The 17,179-nt window shown below is 41.0% G+C and overlaps 1 protein-coding gene across 1 annotated transcript; it reads left to right on the top strand.

Annotated features, from left to right (window-relative positions):
• Window positions 1-15,436: 15,436 nt before the first annotated feature.
• On the top strand, window positions 15,437-16,222 carry LOC103113663 (ferritin heavy chain-like). The gene has a single exon (XM_060183399.1). The coding sequence runs from the start codon at window positions 15,566-15,568 to the stop codon at window positions 16,097-16,099; it is 534 nt and encodes a 177-aa protein (XP_060039382.1). The 5' UTR covers window positions 15,437-15,565; the 3' UTR covers window positions 16,100-16,222.
• The last annotated feature ends 957 nt before the right edge of the window (window positions 16,223-17,179 follow it).

Genomic DNA, 17,179 nt, shown 5'->3' with positions numbered 1-17,179 from the left:
GATTACAGTCATAAAGAACCAAATTGTGGCCCGGAGCAAAATGTAGTCCTTTTCCTCAGAAAACATGGGAGAGGGAATCCAGAAAGTCCAAGGAGAAATCTCCGTGCATCTCCCAAGCTCTATGATCCCGGTCATAAGAAACCAAAGTTCCCGGTCAGGGAACCGAAATGTGGCCCAGAGTAAAATGTTCCAGAGACAGAGAAACTGTCTCATAATGAAACAGTAGAGGCTTTGGCAAACCTCTTCGTAAGTAGAAGAGAAGACCATAGTGCATAGGTAGGCAAAGTCTTCACTTATCTGGGAGTTGCGCATGTCGTTTTCGATGGGTTATGTTGTTTTCGCCGGGCTGGCTTCACAGGCAGGTAACAGAAGACCAGGGACTCATAGTTGAGCTGTAGGCAGTATCTCTTTATTCATGCAGGACGCAGCACAATCTAAGATGAGCTAAGCTAAACTCAAGGTAAAGTACTCTAAAACTCACAATGCTGTCTTTATATATACTTGTCAAGTAGGGTGGAAACAGGATGTGACATAGAGAGGGTGGAGAGAAAAGTGACTGGTGAAAATCAGAGTGTGACAAAGAGGGGGCAGATTAGGCAAGAATCCTATCACTGAACCACATATGCCCTGGAGGGAGGGTGGAACTTGTTAACAGTGGTTATGTAAATAAAATAGTGTTAAGCAGGGGGGATTTAAACCAAATGAAACAGAAGGGGTCTCATGCATACCAACACATATGATTGGACAGCACACAATCCAAGTGAGTTATTTCACTGGTCTGCCTCTGGCTCTTAAGGCTGTCCAAAACCTCCCTGAAAATCAGTCTTAAGCCAATTGAGTAAGATGAGCAGGTGTGTCTTGAAAATGTCTGTCCACATATTCAGAAGTTTCCTTTCATAATACTTTCCTTCCTTCTTATCTCTGTTTCAAAGGGGGTGGGTGAGGTGGGTGAAATGTTGATTTCCCAGCAGCAATCACAGATTTATCTGCAGGGCCATAAGACTTCTTAACACTCGCTTTATAAAATAAATTAATTTAACATACCCTGAGGGCTCTATGGTGGCATGCCTGGTTGAGATGCACAAGGACCCAGGTTCAAGCCCCTGATAACCACCTGCAGAGGGGAGGCTTCAAGAGTGGTAAATCAAGGTTGCTATCTTCTCTTTCTCACCCTTTGTATATCTCCCTCTTGATTTCTTTCTGTATCTGGCCAATAAATACATAAATATTTTTAAAAAATTTTAAAAGTCTGTAAAAAATTAAAGCCAAATAACTTGTACTTAGGAGGGTCTTTTTTTTAAATTTTTAAATTTTTTTTTTCTTGAGCATGTTTTCCTGTGAGGAGGGTCTTTTTTCTTGCATGTTTGGTACAGGGTCATGTAACTCCTTGCAGATGACTGAGTTTCAGAGTGGCTAAGTCTTGGAAGATACATAAAGGTAAACTGTTCCACTTTGATAAAAATCATTTACTTAGTTGAATTAGATCATGAAAATGGGCTTTACCAGACACAGATTTAAAACAGTTAATAGTTATTATCTATTTACAGATGAGAGTAACTAAATTCTGTTTTCTATTATTCCCCTCAGAGGAACCACCTTAGTAAAAAGCATTAGGTATCAAGTTCTTGTACATTGGAAGTTGTCTTAGGTAAACTTTCAGTAAAGCTGTCTAACCAGCAACAACAACTTCTTCTCCTTCTCTTCCTCCTCCTCCTCCCTCTTCTTTCTTTTCTTCTTCTTTCTCCCTCTCCTCCTTCTCTTTCTTTTTTTAATCTTTATTTATTGTATAGAGACAGCCAAAAATTGAGAAGAAATAGGGTGATAGAGAGGACAAGAGACAGGATTAAGGAGACAGCATAATGGATATGCAAAAGACTTTCATGCCTGGAGCTCCAAAGTCCCAGGTTCAATCCCCAGCCCCACCATAAGCCAGAGCTGAGCAGCTACTCTGGTAGCTCTCTGTATGTATTTTTATCTATGTGTCTCTTTCATTAAAAATAACTAAATAAAATATTTTAAAAGGATTTAAGGGGGCCAGGTGGTGGCGCATCTGGTTGAGTGCTTGTGTTGCAATGTGCAAGGACCCAGGTTCAAGTCCCCGGTCCCCACCTGCAAGGGGAAAGCTTTGTGAGTGGTGTAGCAGGATTGCAGGTGTCTTTCTGTCTCTTTCCCTCTCTGTCTCTCCCTTCCACTTGATTTCTGATGGTCTCTATCCAGTAAATAAATAAAGATAATAAAAAATTTTAAAAGGAGAGATTTAAAAGAGAGAGGGAGAGAAACAGAAAGACACCTACAACACTACTTCAACACTAGCAGAGCTTTCCCCCTGCAGATGGGGACTAGGGGCTTAAACCTCGAGTTCTTGTGCATTGTAACATGTGCTTCAACCAGGTATACACTTGTCCCCTAACCAACAACTTTGAACTCTCGTTCACATGTCAATAGAATGGCTTATAGGAATCAGCTGGGATTTGTTAGGCTCAGCTGTCAGTTGAGTTTAGATGATTGGCTTCATGTCATCTCTACATACCTCCTCATTTGGCTACAAGCTCAAGACATGTTTTTCAGAAGGTGGATGCAGCAAATTTAAAAGGCCAAGTCCAACCACATAAGCACAATTACAGCTTTTTGGTCAAAGCTGGCAAGCCTTATGCCTTCTCACACTCCACTAACCAAAGTAATAACATAGGACATTCAATATTAGGGGACAAGAAGTATTTACCTCTATGGTGAAGTCATGATAGGGAGAGGGCAGGTGGGGGAAATTATACAAACAACACATTCTACCAGATGGAAACAGAAGGAACCACAGAGCTCATAGAATGGTGGAGAGAAGATGAATAAGAGCACAATCTCACTCGAGGTTGGGCTTCCAAACTGGTGTGAAGCTTAAACCGACCTGTGGCTTAGATGATTGAAATTACTGACAGAAATATCAATATATTAATCACATTGAGTCATCATCCAACAAAGAGAAGTGGCAATTCAGACCTTATAAATCAGTGACAACTGTTGTTCTTGTGACCAATCTACTTTGAACAAATCATGTGATTTTCATTTGGATGGTGAGTGTTGTTAGACTTCCATCTAGTGGCAACCAAGAGCTATTGTTCAAAGATGAAGAGTACAGCAGGATAAAGGCAAAAAACAACACAGATGTAACTTTAACAGTTGTGTCCTGAAAGTCATATATAGCCTATCGTTTTATAAAGTTTTTATTTTATTTTATTTTTTATTATTTTTTTAACCAGAGCACTGCTCAGCTCTGGCTTATGGTGGTGCAGAGGATTAAACTTAGGACTTTGGTGCCTCAGTTACAGGAGTTTGTTTGCATAACCATTATGCTATCTACCCACACAAGTTTTTATTTATAAAATGGAAACACTAACAAGACCATAGAATAAGAGGGGTACAATTCCACACAATTCCCACCACTGGAACTCCATATCCACTCCCCTCCCCTCCCCTGATAGCTTTCTTATTCTTTAACCCTCTGGGAGCACTGACCCAGGGTCATTATGGGGTGCAGAAGGTGGAAGATCTGGCTTCTATAATTGCTTCCCCGCTGAACATGGGCACTGGCAGGTCGGTCCATACTCCCAGCCTGTCTCTCTCTTTCCCTAGTGCAGCAGGGATCTGGGAAGGTGGGGCTCCAGGACACATGGTGGGGGTGCCTGCCCAAGGAAGTCTGGTTGGCATCATGGTATCATCTGGAACCTGGTAACTGAAAAAGAGTTAAGATAAAAAGCAAAGCAAATTGTTGACTAATCATGAACCTAAAGGCAAGAATACTGCGGATGGAGATTTGGGGTCTCCATTTTGGAAAAAGCTAGTAGGTCTATTTTAGGTATATTCCAAGGGGCCCATGACCCAACTAGTTTTTTGCCTGCACCTGACATTTAATGTGCAATATTTTTATTCTAGCTTTTTTTTCAACACAGATTAAACACTTCTAAAATATCCATCCTTCCAAATACTTGCTACATATTTGTACTTGTATAGGAACATAATGCATTTTTTAAACTTCAATATTTCATTTTATTTTATTTATAAAAAGGAAACACTGACAAAACCGTAGGATAAGAGGGGTATAACTCCACACAATCCCACCACCAGAACTCTGTATCCCATCCCCTCCCTTGATAGCTTTCCTCATATATAGCCTATCTTAAAGACAGAGTTTTATAGGCCAGGACTTTATTTCTCAAGGTCTCTTTCCTTTGTGTTTTACTTAGAATAGAACTTCACATACAGAAATTAATGAGTGTTTGTTGATAAAATCAACTCCACTAATTCCCTTTTCTCTTAAGGGTAGTAAAGTCCCTCTTTTGTTAATGCTTTCTTCATCTTATTTACACTCCCGGGTGGGAGACAAGAAGCCATCATGAATATGCAAATATGTCTCCTTCACTATTACCCAATCCTGAGAGCAATACCTTTTGACTTTTATTTTATTTTTTTTTCCACCAGGGTTATGGGAATCCTGTGCCTGCAAGATGACCCCACTGCTCCAGCTCATGAAAGCCATTTTTTCTTTCCTTTTACCTCCTTCTCCTCTTCCTCTTCTTCTTCCTCTTCCTCTTCCTTTTATAAAGGGTGGGAGACTGAGACAGAGAGAGTTAGAGGAAGACAGGAAGAAGTACACCTGTAGCACTGCTCCACTACTTGTGAAGCATCCTCCCGGAGGTGGGAGCCAGGGACAATTTGGGGCAACTTGTGTACTCTACCAGGTTCGCAAACACACAGTCCTGGATTATTTAATTTTTATTCTTTAGTTTTAAGTGTTCTTTATATATGTGACAAAGGTCTCCTTTCTTGTGGTCCAGGAGGTGTTGCAGTGGGTAAAGCATTAGGCTCTCAAACATGAGGTCCTGAGTTCAGTCCCAGACAGCACATGTACATGATGTCTGGTTCTTTCTCCTATTTTTCTTGCTAGTAAATAAATAAAATCTTTCTTAAAAATCTCTTCTATTGTTTTTTTTCTTGCTTTATTTTATTTTTCTTTGATAGTCCAGGGAGAAACTGAGACCTGCTTTACCATGCGTGAAGCTGCCCAATGCAGGTGGGGACTTGGGGCTTGGACCTAGGTCCTTGCACATTATAGCATGTTTGCCCAATCAAGTGCACCACTTCCCAGCCAACCTCTTTGATTGTTTTATTAGGGAAGTAATGATTTACAAGACAGTTGTTGTCATGAGTATAATTTCTCATCCTTCTGTGTAGGTGTCTGCATACTACTCCCACCACCACCTTAGGTCCTCCTCCACCATCAGGCATTAATGTTCCCAACACCCACTCAACCCTCTCCACATATCCCCTTCCCCAACATCCTTGGTCCTTCTGCAACAGACCACACCTGGGCCAAGTTTCACCCTGTGTTTTGCCTTTCCCTCTTTGTTTCTTAAGTTCCACCTGTATGTGAGGCCATCTGGCATTCATGCTTTCCCTGGGGTGTTCTCCTTTAACACGATTCCTTCAAGTTCCACCCAAAATGAGGCAAAAGAGATGATTTCTTCATTTTTAGTAGTTTAGTTGTATTTCATTGTGTATATGCACCACCACTTTCTTAACCATTTATCCATCATTGGCCCCTTGGTTGCTTCTGTGCTTAGGCTATTACAAAGTGTATGATATCTTTGGATAGATGTGGTTGTTTTCTTTGGATAGATTCATAGGAGAGGGATTGTGGGTTGTAGTATATATTCATTTCCATATTCTGAGGTGATTTATATGTCTCTTATGAGATATATCATCTGTAAAAATTTTCTCCAAATCTGTGCATCCTTCTTTGAAGAAAAAAGTTTTCAATTTTGTACAAACTATGTTGCTTTCATTTTGATATGCATATATATATACATATATACATATATATATATATTAGTTATTTTGTTATCCCATGTAAGAAATCTCTTACATTTAGGTCTATGATCCTTCTATAAGTTGATTTCTTGTATATGGTAAGGTGTAAGAAAGCAAATTCACTCTTTAGAACGTAGCTACCCATTTATCCTAACACGCTTAAAAAAAATTGAGGGGCTGGGCAATGGTGCACCTGGTTTAGTGCACATGTTACAATGTGCAGGGACCCAGGTTCAAGCCCCCAGTCCCCACCTGCAGAGGGGAAGCTTCACAAGTAGTAAAGCAAATCTGCAGGTGTCTTTCTATCTTTCTCTCTATCTCCCCCTTCCCTCTCAATATCTGGTTGTCTCTATTAAATAAAGATAATAATCAAATAGCCTTGGAATTCTTGAAAAAAATCAATGTACCATAAGTCTATGGGACTAGTTATGGATGCTCAGTCTTACTGCATTGGTTTTTATCTCTGTCCTTGGGCAGTACCAGTCTTTATTAATGTGGCTTTGCAGTAAGCTTTGAAAATAGGAAATGTGAATCCCATGACTTTGTCTTTCTTATCCATATGAATGTTATGCTTGGTTTATCGATTACTGAAAAATATGTAAGAACAACAATCAGGGCTTTTATAGCGATGAACTTCTTCTTCTTCTAGCGTTTGCCCTTCTTCCGTAGCCAGTCAACAGCATCAGGTTGAGCCAGATGTAAAGTTTCGAGACCTCCTTTGAATCTGGAGAGGTGGCAGTCGTTGACTATGTGGGTCATAGTCTGTCTGTAGCCGCAGGGGCAGTTTGGGTCGTCTCTGGCTCCCCAGCGATGGAACATAGCGGCGCACCGGCCATGGCCTGTTCGATAGCGATTGAGGAGGGCCCAATCATAACGTGCTAGGTCAAAGCCGGGTTGACGCTCGCAGGGGTCTGTGATGAGGTGTCTGTTCTTTACCTCAGCTGACTGCCAGCTCTGTTTCCAAGAGACTGGAACAGAGAAGTTCAGTGTAGGCATAGGGGACCAGATTGGGTGACGAGACGTCAAGCGTTGGACAGGGTGGACGAAGATATCCGCGTATATTGGCAGGTCCGGTCGAGCGTAGATGTGGGAAATGAACTTAGATGATGCCGCATCCCGACGAATATCTGGCAGGGCGATGTTGCTAAGAACTGGCAGCCATGGAACTGGGGTGGAACGGATGGTTCCAGAAATTATCCTCATGGAGGAATATAATTTGGAATCGACCAAGTGGACATGGGGGCTACGGAACCATACTGGGGCACAGTATTCTGCAGTGGAATAGCATAATGCCAGAGAGGATGATCGTAGTGTGGAAGCGCTCGCGCCCCATGAGGAGCTGGCCAGTCTTGCAATGATGTGATTCCTCGTGCCCACCTTTGCTGCAGTTTTTATGAGATGTTTGTGAAATGACAGAGTGCGATCGAGAGTAACGCCAAGATAGACTGGCTGGGCTTCATGCCGGATTCTCGTATCGCCAAGCTGCACATTAAGCTCACGCAAGGCCGAGGCATGGTGAAGATGGAAAACAGATGATACCATTTTAGCAGTGCTAGGAATTAGTCGCCATTTTTTACAGTAATCAGATATCAGAGACATGTCTTTCGTGAGTGTTTCCTTGAGGATGTCGAACTTGGATGCCTGAGTTGCACAGCAGATGTCATCGGCGTAGATGAACTTCCTTGAAGAAGTTTCTGAGAGGTCATTGATGTAAATATTAAATAGTGTAGGAGCCAGAACAGAGCCCTGGGGGAGGCCACTTGAGACAGGTCTCCATCTGCTAGACTTGTCACCCAGATGTACCCGGAATCTTCTGTTTTGGAGAAGAAACGATATAGTGTTGGCCACACATGGAGGCAGGCATCTTGAGATCTTGACCAGGAGACCGCGGTGCCAGACCGTGTCATAGGCTGCTGTGAGATCAACAAAGACAGCACCCGTCTTTAAATTCTTCTGGAATCCATTTTCAATGTAAGTTGAGAGGACCAGGGCTTGTTCGCAGGTAGATCTTCCTGGGCGGAAACCAGCCTGGGCGGGTGATAGGAATTTCTCTGTAAGATGAGAAATACGTGACAGAAGCAGCCTCTCAAGGAGTTTGTAACACACGGAGAGGAGAGAAATTGGTCTATAGCTGGCGGCCAGTGTTGGGTCTTTCTTTGGTTTCAAAACTGCTATAATCTTCGCACGACGCCAAACTTTGGGCATAGACTCAGATTCCAAGATGTGGGACAGGAATGAAGCGAGCCACTTCTTTGCCGCGGGACCCAGGTTAAGAATGACTTCTGGGGTGATGTTATCATAGCCAGCAGCTGTTCCCGGTTTAACCCTCTTCAAAGCGTCTTCCAGTTCAGACAGTGTAAAGGGAGAGAGTTTTGGAGATGGACAAGATAACCGGAAGTGGGATGACCACTCGTGGGAAATTTCTCTTTTCCAGACTGGGTCGATCTTAGCACGTCCAACTTGAGTTAGGTGACTGGCCACTGAGTTTGGAGATACGGGAGGATGGGAGACGGGAGGGGGTTGGCTACCGGCACCCAGTCTGTGAAGAAGCTTCCAGCAATGAACTGAAGCTGCAGATTGCTTGGGGGCTGTATCATGCTAATAGTAAGCCTTCTGACCCAGGAACAATAAATTGAAGGGTGTTTCCTTCTATTTCTGTAGGTCTTCATTAAACTTTTTAACAATGTTTTACAGTTCTCTGTGTACAATCTTGCGCTTCCATTGTCAGGTTTATGTCTAAGATTTTTGTTTCCTTATTTTTTATTGCCACCAGGGCTATCTCTGGGACACAATGGCTGCGCAAAGAATTCCGAATAGCTATTTCTCTTTCTCCCTTTCTTCATTCCTTCCTTTCTTCCATCTTCTCATTCTTTCTTTCCGTCTCTTTCTCTTTTTGTTTATTTGATAGGACATAAAGAAATTGAGAGGGAAGGGAGAGGAAAAGAGAGATATCTGTCACACTGCTCCACTGCTAGTGAAGTTTCCCCCTGCAGATGGGAAACCAGGGCTTAAACCTAGGTCCTCGTGCATGGTAACTTGTGAACTCAACCAGGTGTATCAGTGCCCAACCCCTATTTCTAAGTATTATTTTTTATGCTCTTATCAATAGAATAGCTTTTTCATTTTTTAACTTTAAAATACTTTATTTATCATTATCATTGAATAGAGACAGAAAGAAATTGAGAGGGGAGTGGGAAGATATAAAGAAAGAGACAGAGAGACACATGCAGTCCTGCTTCACCACTCATGAAGCTTTCCCCTGCAGGTGGAGACCAAGAGCTTGAACCCAGATCCCTGTGCACTGTAATATGTGCACTTAACCAGGTGCACCACTGCCTGGCCCCTGGAACAGCTTTTTTAAATTTCATTTTCAGATAGTTTGTTATGGTGTTTACACAACTACTTCCTGTGTATTGCTTTTTCTGGAATGATCTATTAATTTCTTTTGGGGGAAGAAATCATTGGGGATTTCTAATAAAAGATTATGTCATTTGCAGATAAAGTTTTACTTTTTCCTTCTCTTCTAGAATGTATTTCTTTTTCTTGCTTAGTTTACTTGGACACTTTACAGTACAATGCTGAAAAAGATGTGATGAGACCAGCTATTCTTGACTCATTTTTTCTCCTATTTTTTAATTAATGGCTGACTTTAGTTTTCCTGAAGGTGGGAACCAAGGGCCTGAACCTGGGTCCTTGTACACTGTAAAATGTGCACTTAACCAGGTGCGCTACTGCCTGACCCCCAACTACTCATTCCTGCTCTTAAAAGACAGAGTTAGGTTTTTACTTTTAAGTACAATATGAGTTGTATTTTTTTTGTATATGTCTTTATCAGGATTAGAATGTTTCCTTCTATTTGTTTGACTAGTATCATAAGAGGTGGTAGATACTATCAAATTCTTTTGCTGCATCTATTGAAATGTTGTATTTGTCCTTCATTAACATTGTGTATCACTAATTGCTTTTCATATGTTGAACCAATCTTGTATTCCTAGGATAAAATCGCACTTCATCATCATATACAACCATTTACACATGTTGCTGAATTTGGTTTGCTGGTATTTTGTTTGTTTATAGATATGCTCACTTGCAAAAACACCTTCTCTCTACATGAAGTGGCGGGGGAAGCTTCAGGAGCAGTGAAGCAGTGCTTTTTCCTTCTCTGACTCCCTCTCCACTCTCAATTGCTCTCTGTTCTGTCAAATTAAAATAAAAATGGAAAAAGCACCTAGAAGAAAACACAGGTGGTATATTCCGTGCTACTATCATTAAAGATATCTTTGGGGACTTGACTTTAAGAGCAAGGAAAACAAAGGCAAAAACCGACAAAAGGGACTATATTAAACTGAAAAGGTTTGTACGTCATCGAGGGAAACTGTCCTGGTGTATGATGGTGGAAGAGGACCTAGGCAGGGTTTAGAGTGTGTTGTAACAAACTGAAAAATTTTACACAAGTATCAACAAGTGAATTTATTGTTTCCTGTAAACCAAGAATCCCCCAATAAAAATGATAAATTAATTTTAAAGAACAAAAATAATTAAATCCTGCAAGATGGGGGATATTGGCACATCATGTATCTGGCAAGGGGCAAATAAATTAAAAATATACAAAGAACTCATAAGGCTCAACTTATAAACCACAACCCCATTAAAAAATGGGCAGGGAATATGGATTGATCTATCAATACCCATGTTCAGCAGGGAAGCAATTACAGAAGCCAGACCTTCCACCTTCTGCATCCCAATAATGACTCTGCTTCCATACTCCCAGAGGGATAAAGAATAGGAAAGCTATCAGGGAAGGAGATGGGATACGGAGTTCTAGTGGTGGTAATTGTGTGGAGTTGTACCCCCCTTATTTTATGGTTTTTGTCAGTGTTTCCGTTTTAAGAATTTATTTATTTATGAGAAAGATAGGAGGAGAGAGAAAGAACTTGATATCACTCTGGTACATGTGCTGCCGGGGATTGAACTCGAGACCTCAGAACCTCATGGTTGAGAATCCAATACTTTATCCACTGCACCACCTCCCGGGCTACTGTTTCCTTTTTTATTCAATATTTTATTTATTAATGAGAATGATAGGAGAAGAGAGAGAAATAACCAGACATCACACTGGTACATGTGCTGCCAGGGGTTGAACTTGGGACCTCATGCTTGAGAGTTCAGTGCTTTATCCATTGTGCCACCTCCTGGATCACACACTGTTTCCTTTTTATAAATAAAAAATTAAAAATAAATAAATAAATGCATTTTTAAAAAATGGGCAGAACATCTGAGTAGACATTTCTTGAAAGATTTACAGATGTTCTGCAAGCACAGGAAAAGATGCTCGTTATATCTACTAATATTTATAGAAATTCAAATTAAGATACAATGAGATATTTCACATCAGGAAGGGCGGGTATTCTACAAATGACAAGAAGCAACTGCTGGAGAGAAGGGAAGCTTTACATACTGTTTGTGGGAATGTATATTAAGTCTGTAATTATAAAAAACAGTATAAATGTTCCTCAAAAAACCTACAAATAGAAATTCTACATGATCTTGATACTTTACTTCTGTGCATTTACTCAAATCATGTTAAGAGACTAATGCAAATACAGAAATGTGCCTGTGTTTACTGTAGCATTATTTATAATAGCCAAAAGTCAGAAGCAGTCTAAGTGCCCACTGAGAGGTGGCCGGATATAAATGATGTGGCATATATACACGATGGACTAGCACCTTCCTATTAAAAAGATGCAGTTCTGCCATCTGCAACAGAATGGAGGGATCTAGAGGGTATTAGGTTTAGTAAAGTCAGCCAGGAGGAGAACAGATAACTGAATGATCACAATCATATGTGGTACACAGAAAAACAAAAAGAATGATTAAATGAAGCAAAAGTTTACACTACAAGACCAAATATGCACTCACCAGAAGGAGAGTGGTTTGGGGGAGCATAAGTCAGGTAAAAGAGCTCATATGTTCATTGAGGGATAGGATTAGATTTTATTGGTGAACTTCAAGCAGTACATACAGATGTTGATTTATAATTATGCACATTTGAAACTTTTATAATGCAATGCCACTTCAATTAGCAAATGTAAAATTTCCCTGTTAGTAATATTTATTTATTTTGGATAGAGACAGAGAAATTGAGAGGGGTAGGGGAAACAGAGGAGAAAGAAAGAAGGTGGGAGGGAGGGAGGGAGAGAAGGAGGGAGAGAGAGAGAGAGAAACTGAGACTTCAGCACTGCTTCGTGGGGGCCAGGGGCTTGAGCCTAGGCGCTCCTGGACTATAAAGTGTATGCTCTACCACATTTGAACCATGTGAATTCAGTCACTATTTTAATAGGTCTCTGTATTTCTTTTTTTAAAAAAAGGAACAAATGATAACTGAATCATATCAGGGTGGGCTAGACACAAATATAATTACACACACACCACACACACACACAAGAAATGATATACTTAGCAAAACAATGATTGTAAGAAATGTTTGGAAGGGGTAGAGTTGTAACTCACTGGGTAGAGTGCACAACCAGTGCACTGAGGGCACAGGTTCAAGCCCTTAGTCACCACATGAGAGTGCCTGCCGTGGGGAAGCTTCATGAGGAGTGGAGCAGTATTATGGTGTCTCTCTCTCTCTTTCTCTTTTATTTTTTTTTAATTACCTTTATTTATTGGATAGAGACAGCCAGAAATCAGGAGGGAAGGAGGGGATAGAGAGGTAAAGGGGATAGAGAGGTAAAGAGACAGACACCCGAGGCACTGCTTCACCTCTCACAAAGCTTTCCCTGTGCAGGTGGGGATGGGGGCTTGAACCTGGCTCACTGCATATTGTAGCAGGTGCGCTCAAGCAGATTCACCACCAACTGGCCCCTCTCTCTTTCTCTATTGCTCTCTGTCTCTCACTCTCTATGAAAAAAAAAGTCTGCTAAGCAGTGGAGTTGTACAGGCACCACACCCCAGTGATAACCCAGGTGTCAAAAAAAAAAAAAAAAAAAAGAAAGAAAGAAATGCATTGAAGGTGATGCATTCAGATTAATAAAACCAGAAAATTTTAAACACTACAAAAGAAATACAAGCACACTCAATGAAACTTCAGGAATAGTCAATGAAACCAAAACATTATAAATGGTCCTGGGTCCACTATGAGATTAAAGAACCGTCTGCTATTAGCTGCTCTCTTGTTCTGACCTAGTGCAAAGTGTCAAAATCTGCTGCAAAGACAGTGAACTACTGGAAGGGAACCCAAATCAGAGCAGAACTGAGACAAATGCAGATTTGCACAGTACAAGAGAAACAAAATACAGTTGACCCTTGAACAATTCTTCTAGCGTTTGCCCTTCTTCCGTAGCCAGTCAACAGGTCAGGTTGAAAGCTGTCAGGAGCTGCTTGTTGCTGGCTTTGAAAGTGACTGGGATCCATGGGGATTCAGTCGGCTAGGAAGGATCTTCAGTTTCCCCAATGAATGGGTACTCATGGGATGCACCACGAGAAGGTCGATCCAATGCATCCCCTTGAACAATAATGGATTTGAACTGCGTGGGTCCATGAAGACATTATTTTTTTTCCACAATAAACTGAAAAATATTTTTGACATTTCAAACAATTTGGGGGGTTGGTCGGTAGCGCAGCGGCTTAAGTGCACATGGTGCAAAGCACAAGGACTGGTGTAAGGATCCTGGTTCGAGCCGCCAGCTCCCCACCTGCAGGGGGGCGTAGCTTCACAAGTAATGAAGCAGGTCTGCAGGTCTCTATCTTTCTCTTCCCCGTTGTCTTCCTCTCCTCTCTCCATTTCTCTCTGTCCTACCCAACAACAATGACATCAATAACAATAATAATAACCATGTGGTCTGGGAGGTGGCACAGTGGATAAAGCATTCGACTCACAAGCATGAGGTCCTGAGTTCAATCCTCGGCAGCACATGTACCAGAGTATCATCCAGTTCTTTCTCTCCTATATTTCTCATAAATAAATAAAATATTAAAAAACAATAATAATAACCACAACAACGATAAAACAACAAGGGAAACAAAAGGGAAAAATAGCCTCCAGGAGCAGTGGATTGGTGCAGGCACTGAGCCCCAGCAATAATCCTGGAGATAAATAAATAAATAAATACATACATACATACATAAACCACACACAAATTTCAGACAATTTGAAAAAAAATGTGTAGATGAACTACAGTCTAGAAATACTAATAAGTTTTAGAGAAGTTAGATTATCTCGTGAATGCACAAGTTCATATTAGAATTTTAAGGAAGATAGTGGATGTTTAAAATGATATAAAAGGACTTCTGGAGGTGTGACTATGGAGTAGCAGAAGAGTCACTGGCTTTCTCCAGTTGCTAGAAAAAGCAACAAAAATCACCTGAAAACTCAACAAAATACAACCAGGATCTCTTCAGAAACTCACCAAGACACTGGTGAATACAGATGCATGTAGCTTGTGGACAGAATATGGGTAAGGGAGAGATTCCTGGGACTGAAAGGCTATACTCAGGGATAGCCAAAAAGTGGAAGTAGCCTAAATGCCCATCAACAGATATTTGGTTAGAGAAGTTTTGGGATATATACTTCATGTAATACTACTTTGCAGTCAAAAAAGATGGTATTGTGTCCTTTAGGACAAAATGGAATTGGCGGTGATTATGCTTGGCAAAATAAGAGATGAAAGACAATTACCAGATGCTTTCACTCATATATGGAATCTGCTAAAAATAAGAAAAAAATCCAAACAAAACAGAAGCAAGCAAACTGTTTATAAAACTTGTGATAACTATGGTGGTTATCTTTGGGCAGTGCGAGAGCAGGGATACTGAACTTTGGTGGTGAATGTGATGTGGGACTATACACTGCAATCTTATAGTCTTGTAACAAATTATTAACAAATAAAACATATTTAAAAATCAAAATACTATGAGTATTAAGAGAGAGAGAGGACACCTGTAGACGGGAAAAGCTTTGCAAGTGGTGAAGTAGTTGCTGGAGGTGTCTCGGTGTCTCTGTATTTCTCTCCCTTTCTGCTTTCTCCTTGCCTCTCTATTTCTGTTTGTCTCGGTTCAATAACTAAATAAAGATAATAAATTCAGAGAGAGAGAGAGAGACAGAGAGAGAGAGAGAGAGAGAGAGAGACCTGCTGCACTTCCTCATCACTCATGAAGGGGTCTGAACCTGAGTCCTTCCTTGCACATTGTGACGGTACACTCAACCAGGTGGGCCACCACTTGGTCCCGTATTTAGCTTTTTTAAGTCCTAAAAGAAACTTTTGTTTATTCTAAATGGATTTTATATAAATTCCAGTTCTACCATTTATGAACTACAGGTCTTTAAATAAATTTCTGAATCTAAATAAATAAATGAGGATATAGTTCCACGAAAAGGAGTTAAAGAACAAGGGAAAGCCCTTGGAAAATATAAGTATTACAAATTAAAACTTAGATGCAGGTGCTCAGTGAGTCACTTACCACACGCAGGCTCTCATGGAACGTGCACGCGCCTTGCACCCCCTCCCCCAACTAAATAGCATGACGCTCTCGCATTCCATTCTCAAACAGAACCGTCTCCACCTAACAACCCACACTTCCGCTCTCATCATAAAGCTGCCATCTTCCACAAGCCTCCACACACTTCTGCCTTGGGCCTAGCTCTTGAGTTATTCATTTCCTTCAGCACCACCTTGGCCTTTTCCCTTGGCTCTCTCCCGGCAGCATGGCAGCTCAGCTATCATCACCACGAGTGCGCCAGAGCCTTTATCTGAACTGTGAGTCCGCGATTAACATGCAGATAAACTTGGAGCTCTATGCCTCCTATACCTATCTGTCTATGAGTTACTATTTCACACGTGATGATGTGGCTATGAAAAACTTAGCCCGGTTCTTCCTGCGCCTGTCCAGCGAAGAGAGAGCAAATGCTGAGAATCTAATTCAGTTACAAAAACAGCGCGGAGCACACACAAATCTCCTTGAGATCCAAGTGTGTGAGGACTGGGAGAGTGGACCAAAGGCCGTGGATTTTGCTCTTGGCCTAGAGAAGCATGTGAACCAGAACCTATCCAATCTGCACCAACTGGCCACCAACACAAATGATATCCAACTGTGCGACTTCCTGGAAAGTCACTATCTGCATGATGAAGTCAAGTCCCCCCAACAGTCGGGTGACCCTTCCACCTGCCAGAGAAGGTTCCGGGCTCTAGAACAGGACCTGTCTGAGTACTTCTTTCAATACCTTACCCTGGATGACTAATAGAACTGAGCTTGGACTGCTTTTCCCATCGCTATGGGCTACCACATTATTATATCACCCTTGGAAAACATTACTCCAACTTTTATCATCCATTGGTATTTCTATCAATAAAATCACTGGGTCCTTAAGCAAATAAGAGTTTCTAGTTTGTGTCTGTAACTTTCACTATATATTATATTTTCAGATAAAAGAGGCAGAGGAAGCAATTACAGAAGCCAGAGCTTCCACCTTCTGCACCCCACAATGACCCTAGGTCCATACTCCCAGAGGGATAAAGAATAGGAAAGCTATCAGGGGAGGGGATGGTATACGGAGATCTGGTGGTGGGAATTGTATGGAATTGTACCCCTATTATCCTATGGTTTTGTCAGTGTTTCCATCTTATAAATAAATTTTTAAAAAAATTTTTTAAAAACTTATAACAGTTAAGCTGCTTTTTTGTACAACCATGTAGTTTTTTTCAATTCTACAAATTGAGTTGTATATTTATATTTATATACAATAATATATTATACAAATATAAATATATTTGTCTGCAACTTTGCTAATAACAAAAAAAGAGGCAGGCATGTGGGGGTGGGGCTATAGCACTAAAGCTCCCTTCAATGTGGTGGGGCTCAGGCTCAAACCTGGGTTATGCACATGGTAGGAGAGCACACTATCCAAGTGAGCTATTTTACTGGCTCTTACCTTTTATTTTAAACAAGTATCAGAAATCTCTCCACCAATCTATGCTCCATTCACATTAACTTTGGGATCTCTATGGGATGGAGGAAGGGGGTCCCTGGAAAACATCAAGTTAATCTTCCCCTTATAAAAAATGTCGAGGTGGGGTAGGGGTGGCCTGGGGTCCTGGTGAATAGTAAAAGTATAGATAGATGCAGATATTGTTTGTTGATTCTGGCTGGAAAGATGAAGACTTCAGAATCCAGTTTTATGGAGTTCTTTGGTAAATTAACCCTGGCAACAGTGATAATGGTGAGTCCCAGGCTGACTTTCTCATAGACAAGGGAAGTACTTCTTAAGTCACCATACTGGATATGCATTTTATCCTTACAAAATACCCAGATATAGTTATTT

This window comes from Erinaceus europaeus, chromosome X, assembly GCF_950295315.1.
Source record: "Erinaceus europaeus chromosome X, mEriEur2.1, whole genome shotgun sequence".
In the NCBI taxonomy this organism is placed as follows: domain Eukaryota; kingdom Metazoa; phylum Chordata; class Mammalia; order Eulipotyphla; family Erinaceidae; genus Erinaceus; species Erinaceus europaeus.
The sequence above is the reverse complement of the archived record's forward strand: the minus strand, read 5'-3'. Positions and strand labels throughout refer to the sequence as shown.

Excerpts from the sequence above, each read along its gene's own strand:
- LOC103113663 (XM_060183399.1), top strand. The coding sequence starts at position 15,566 with ATGGCAGCTCAGCTATCATCACCACGAGTGCGCCAGAGCCTTTATCTG.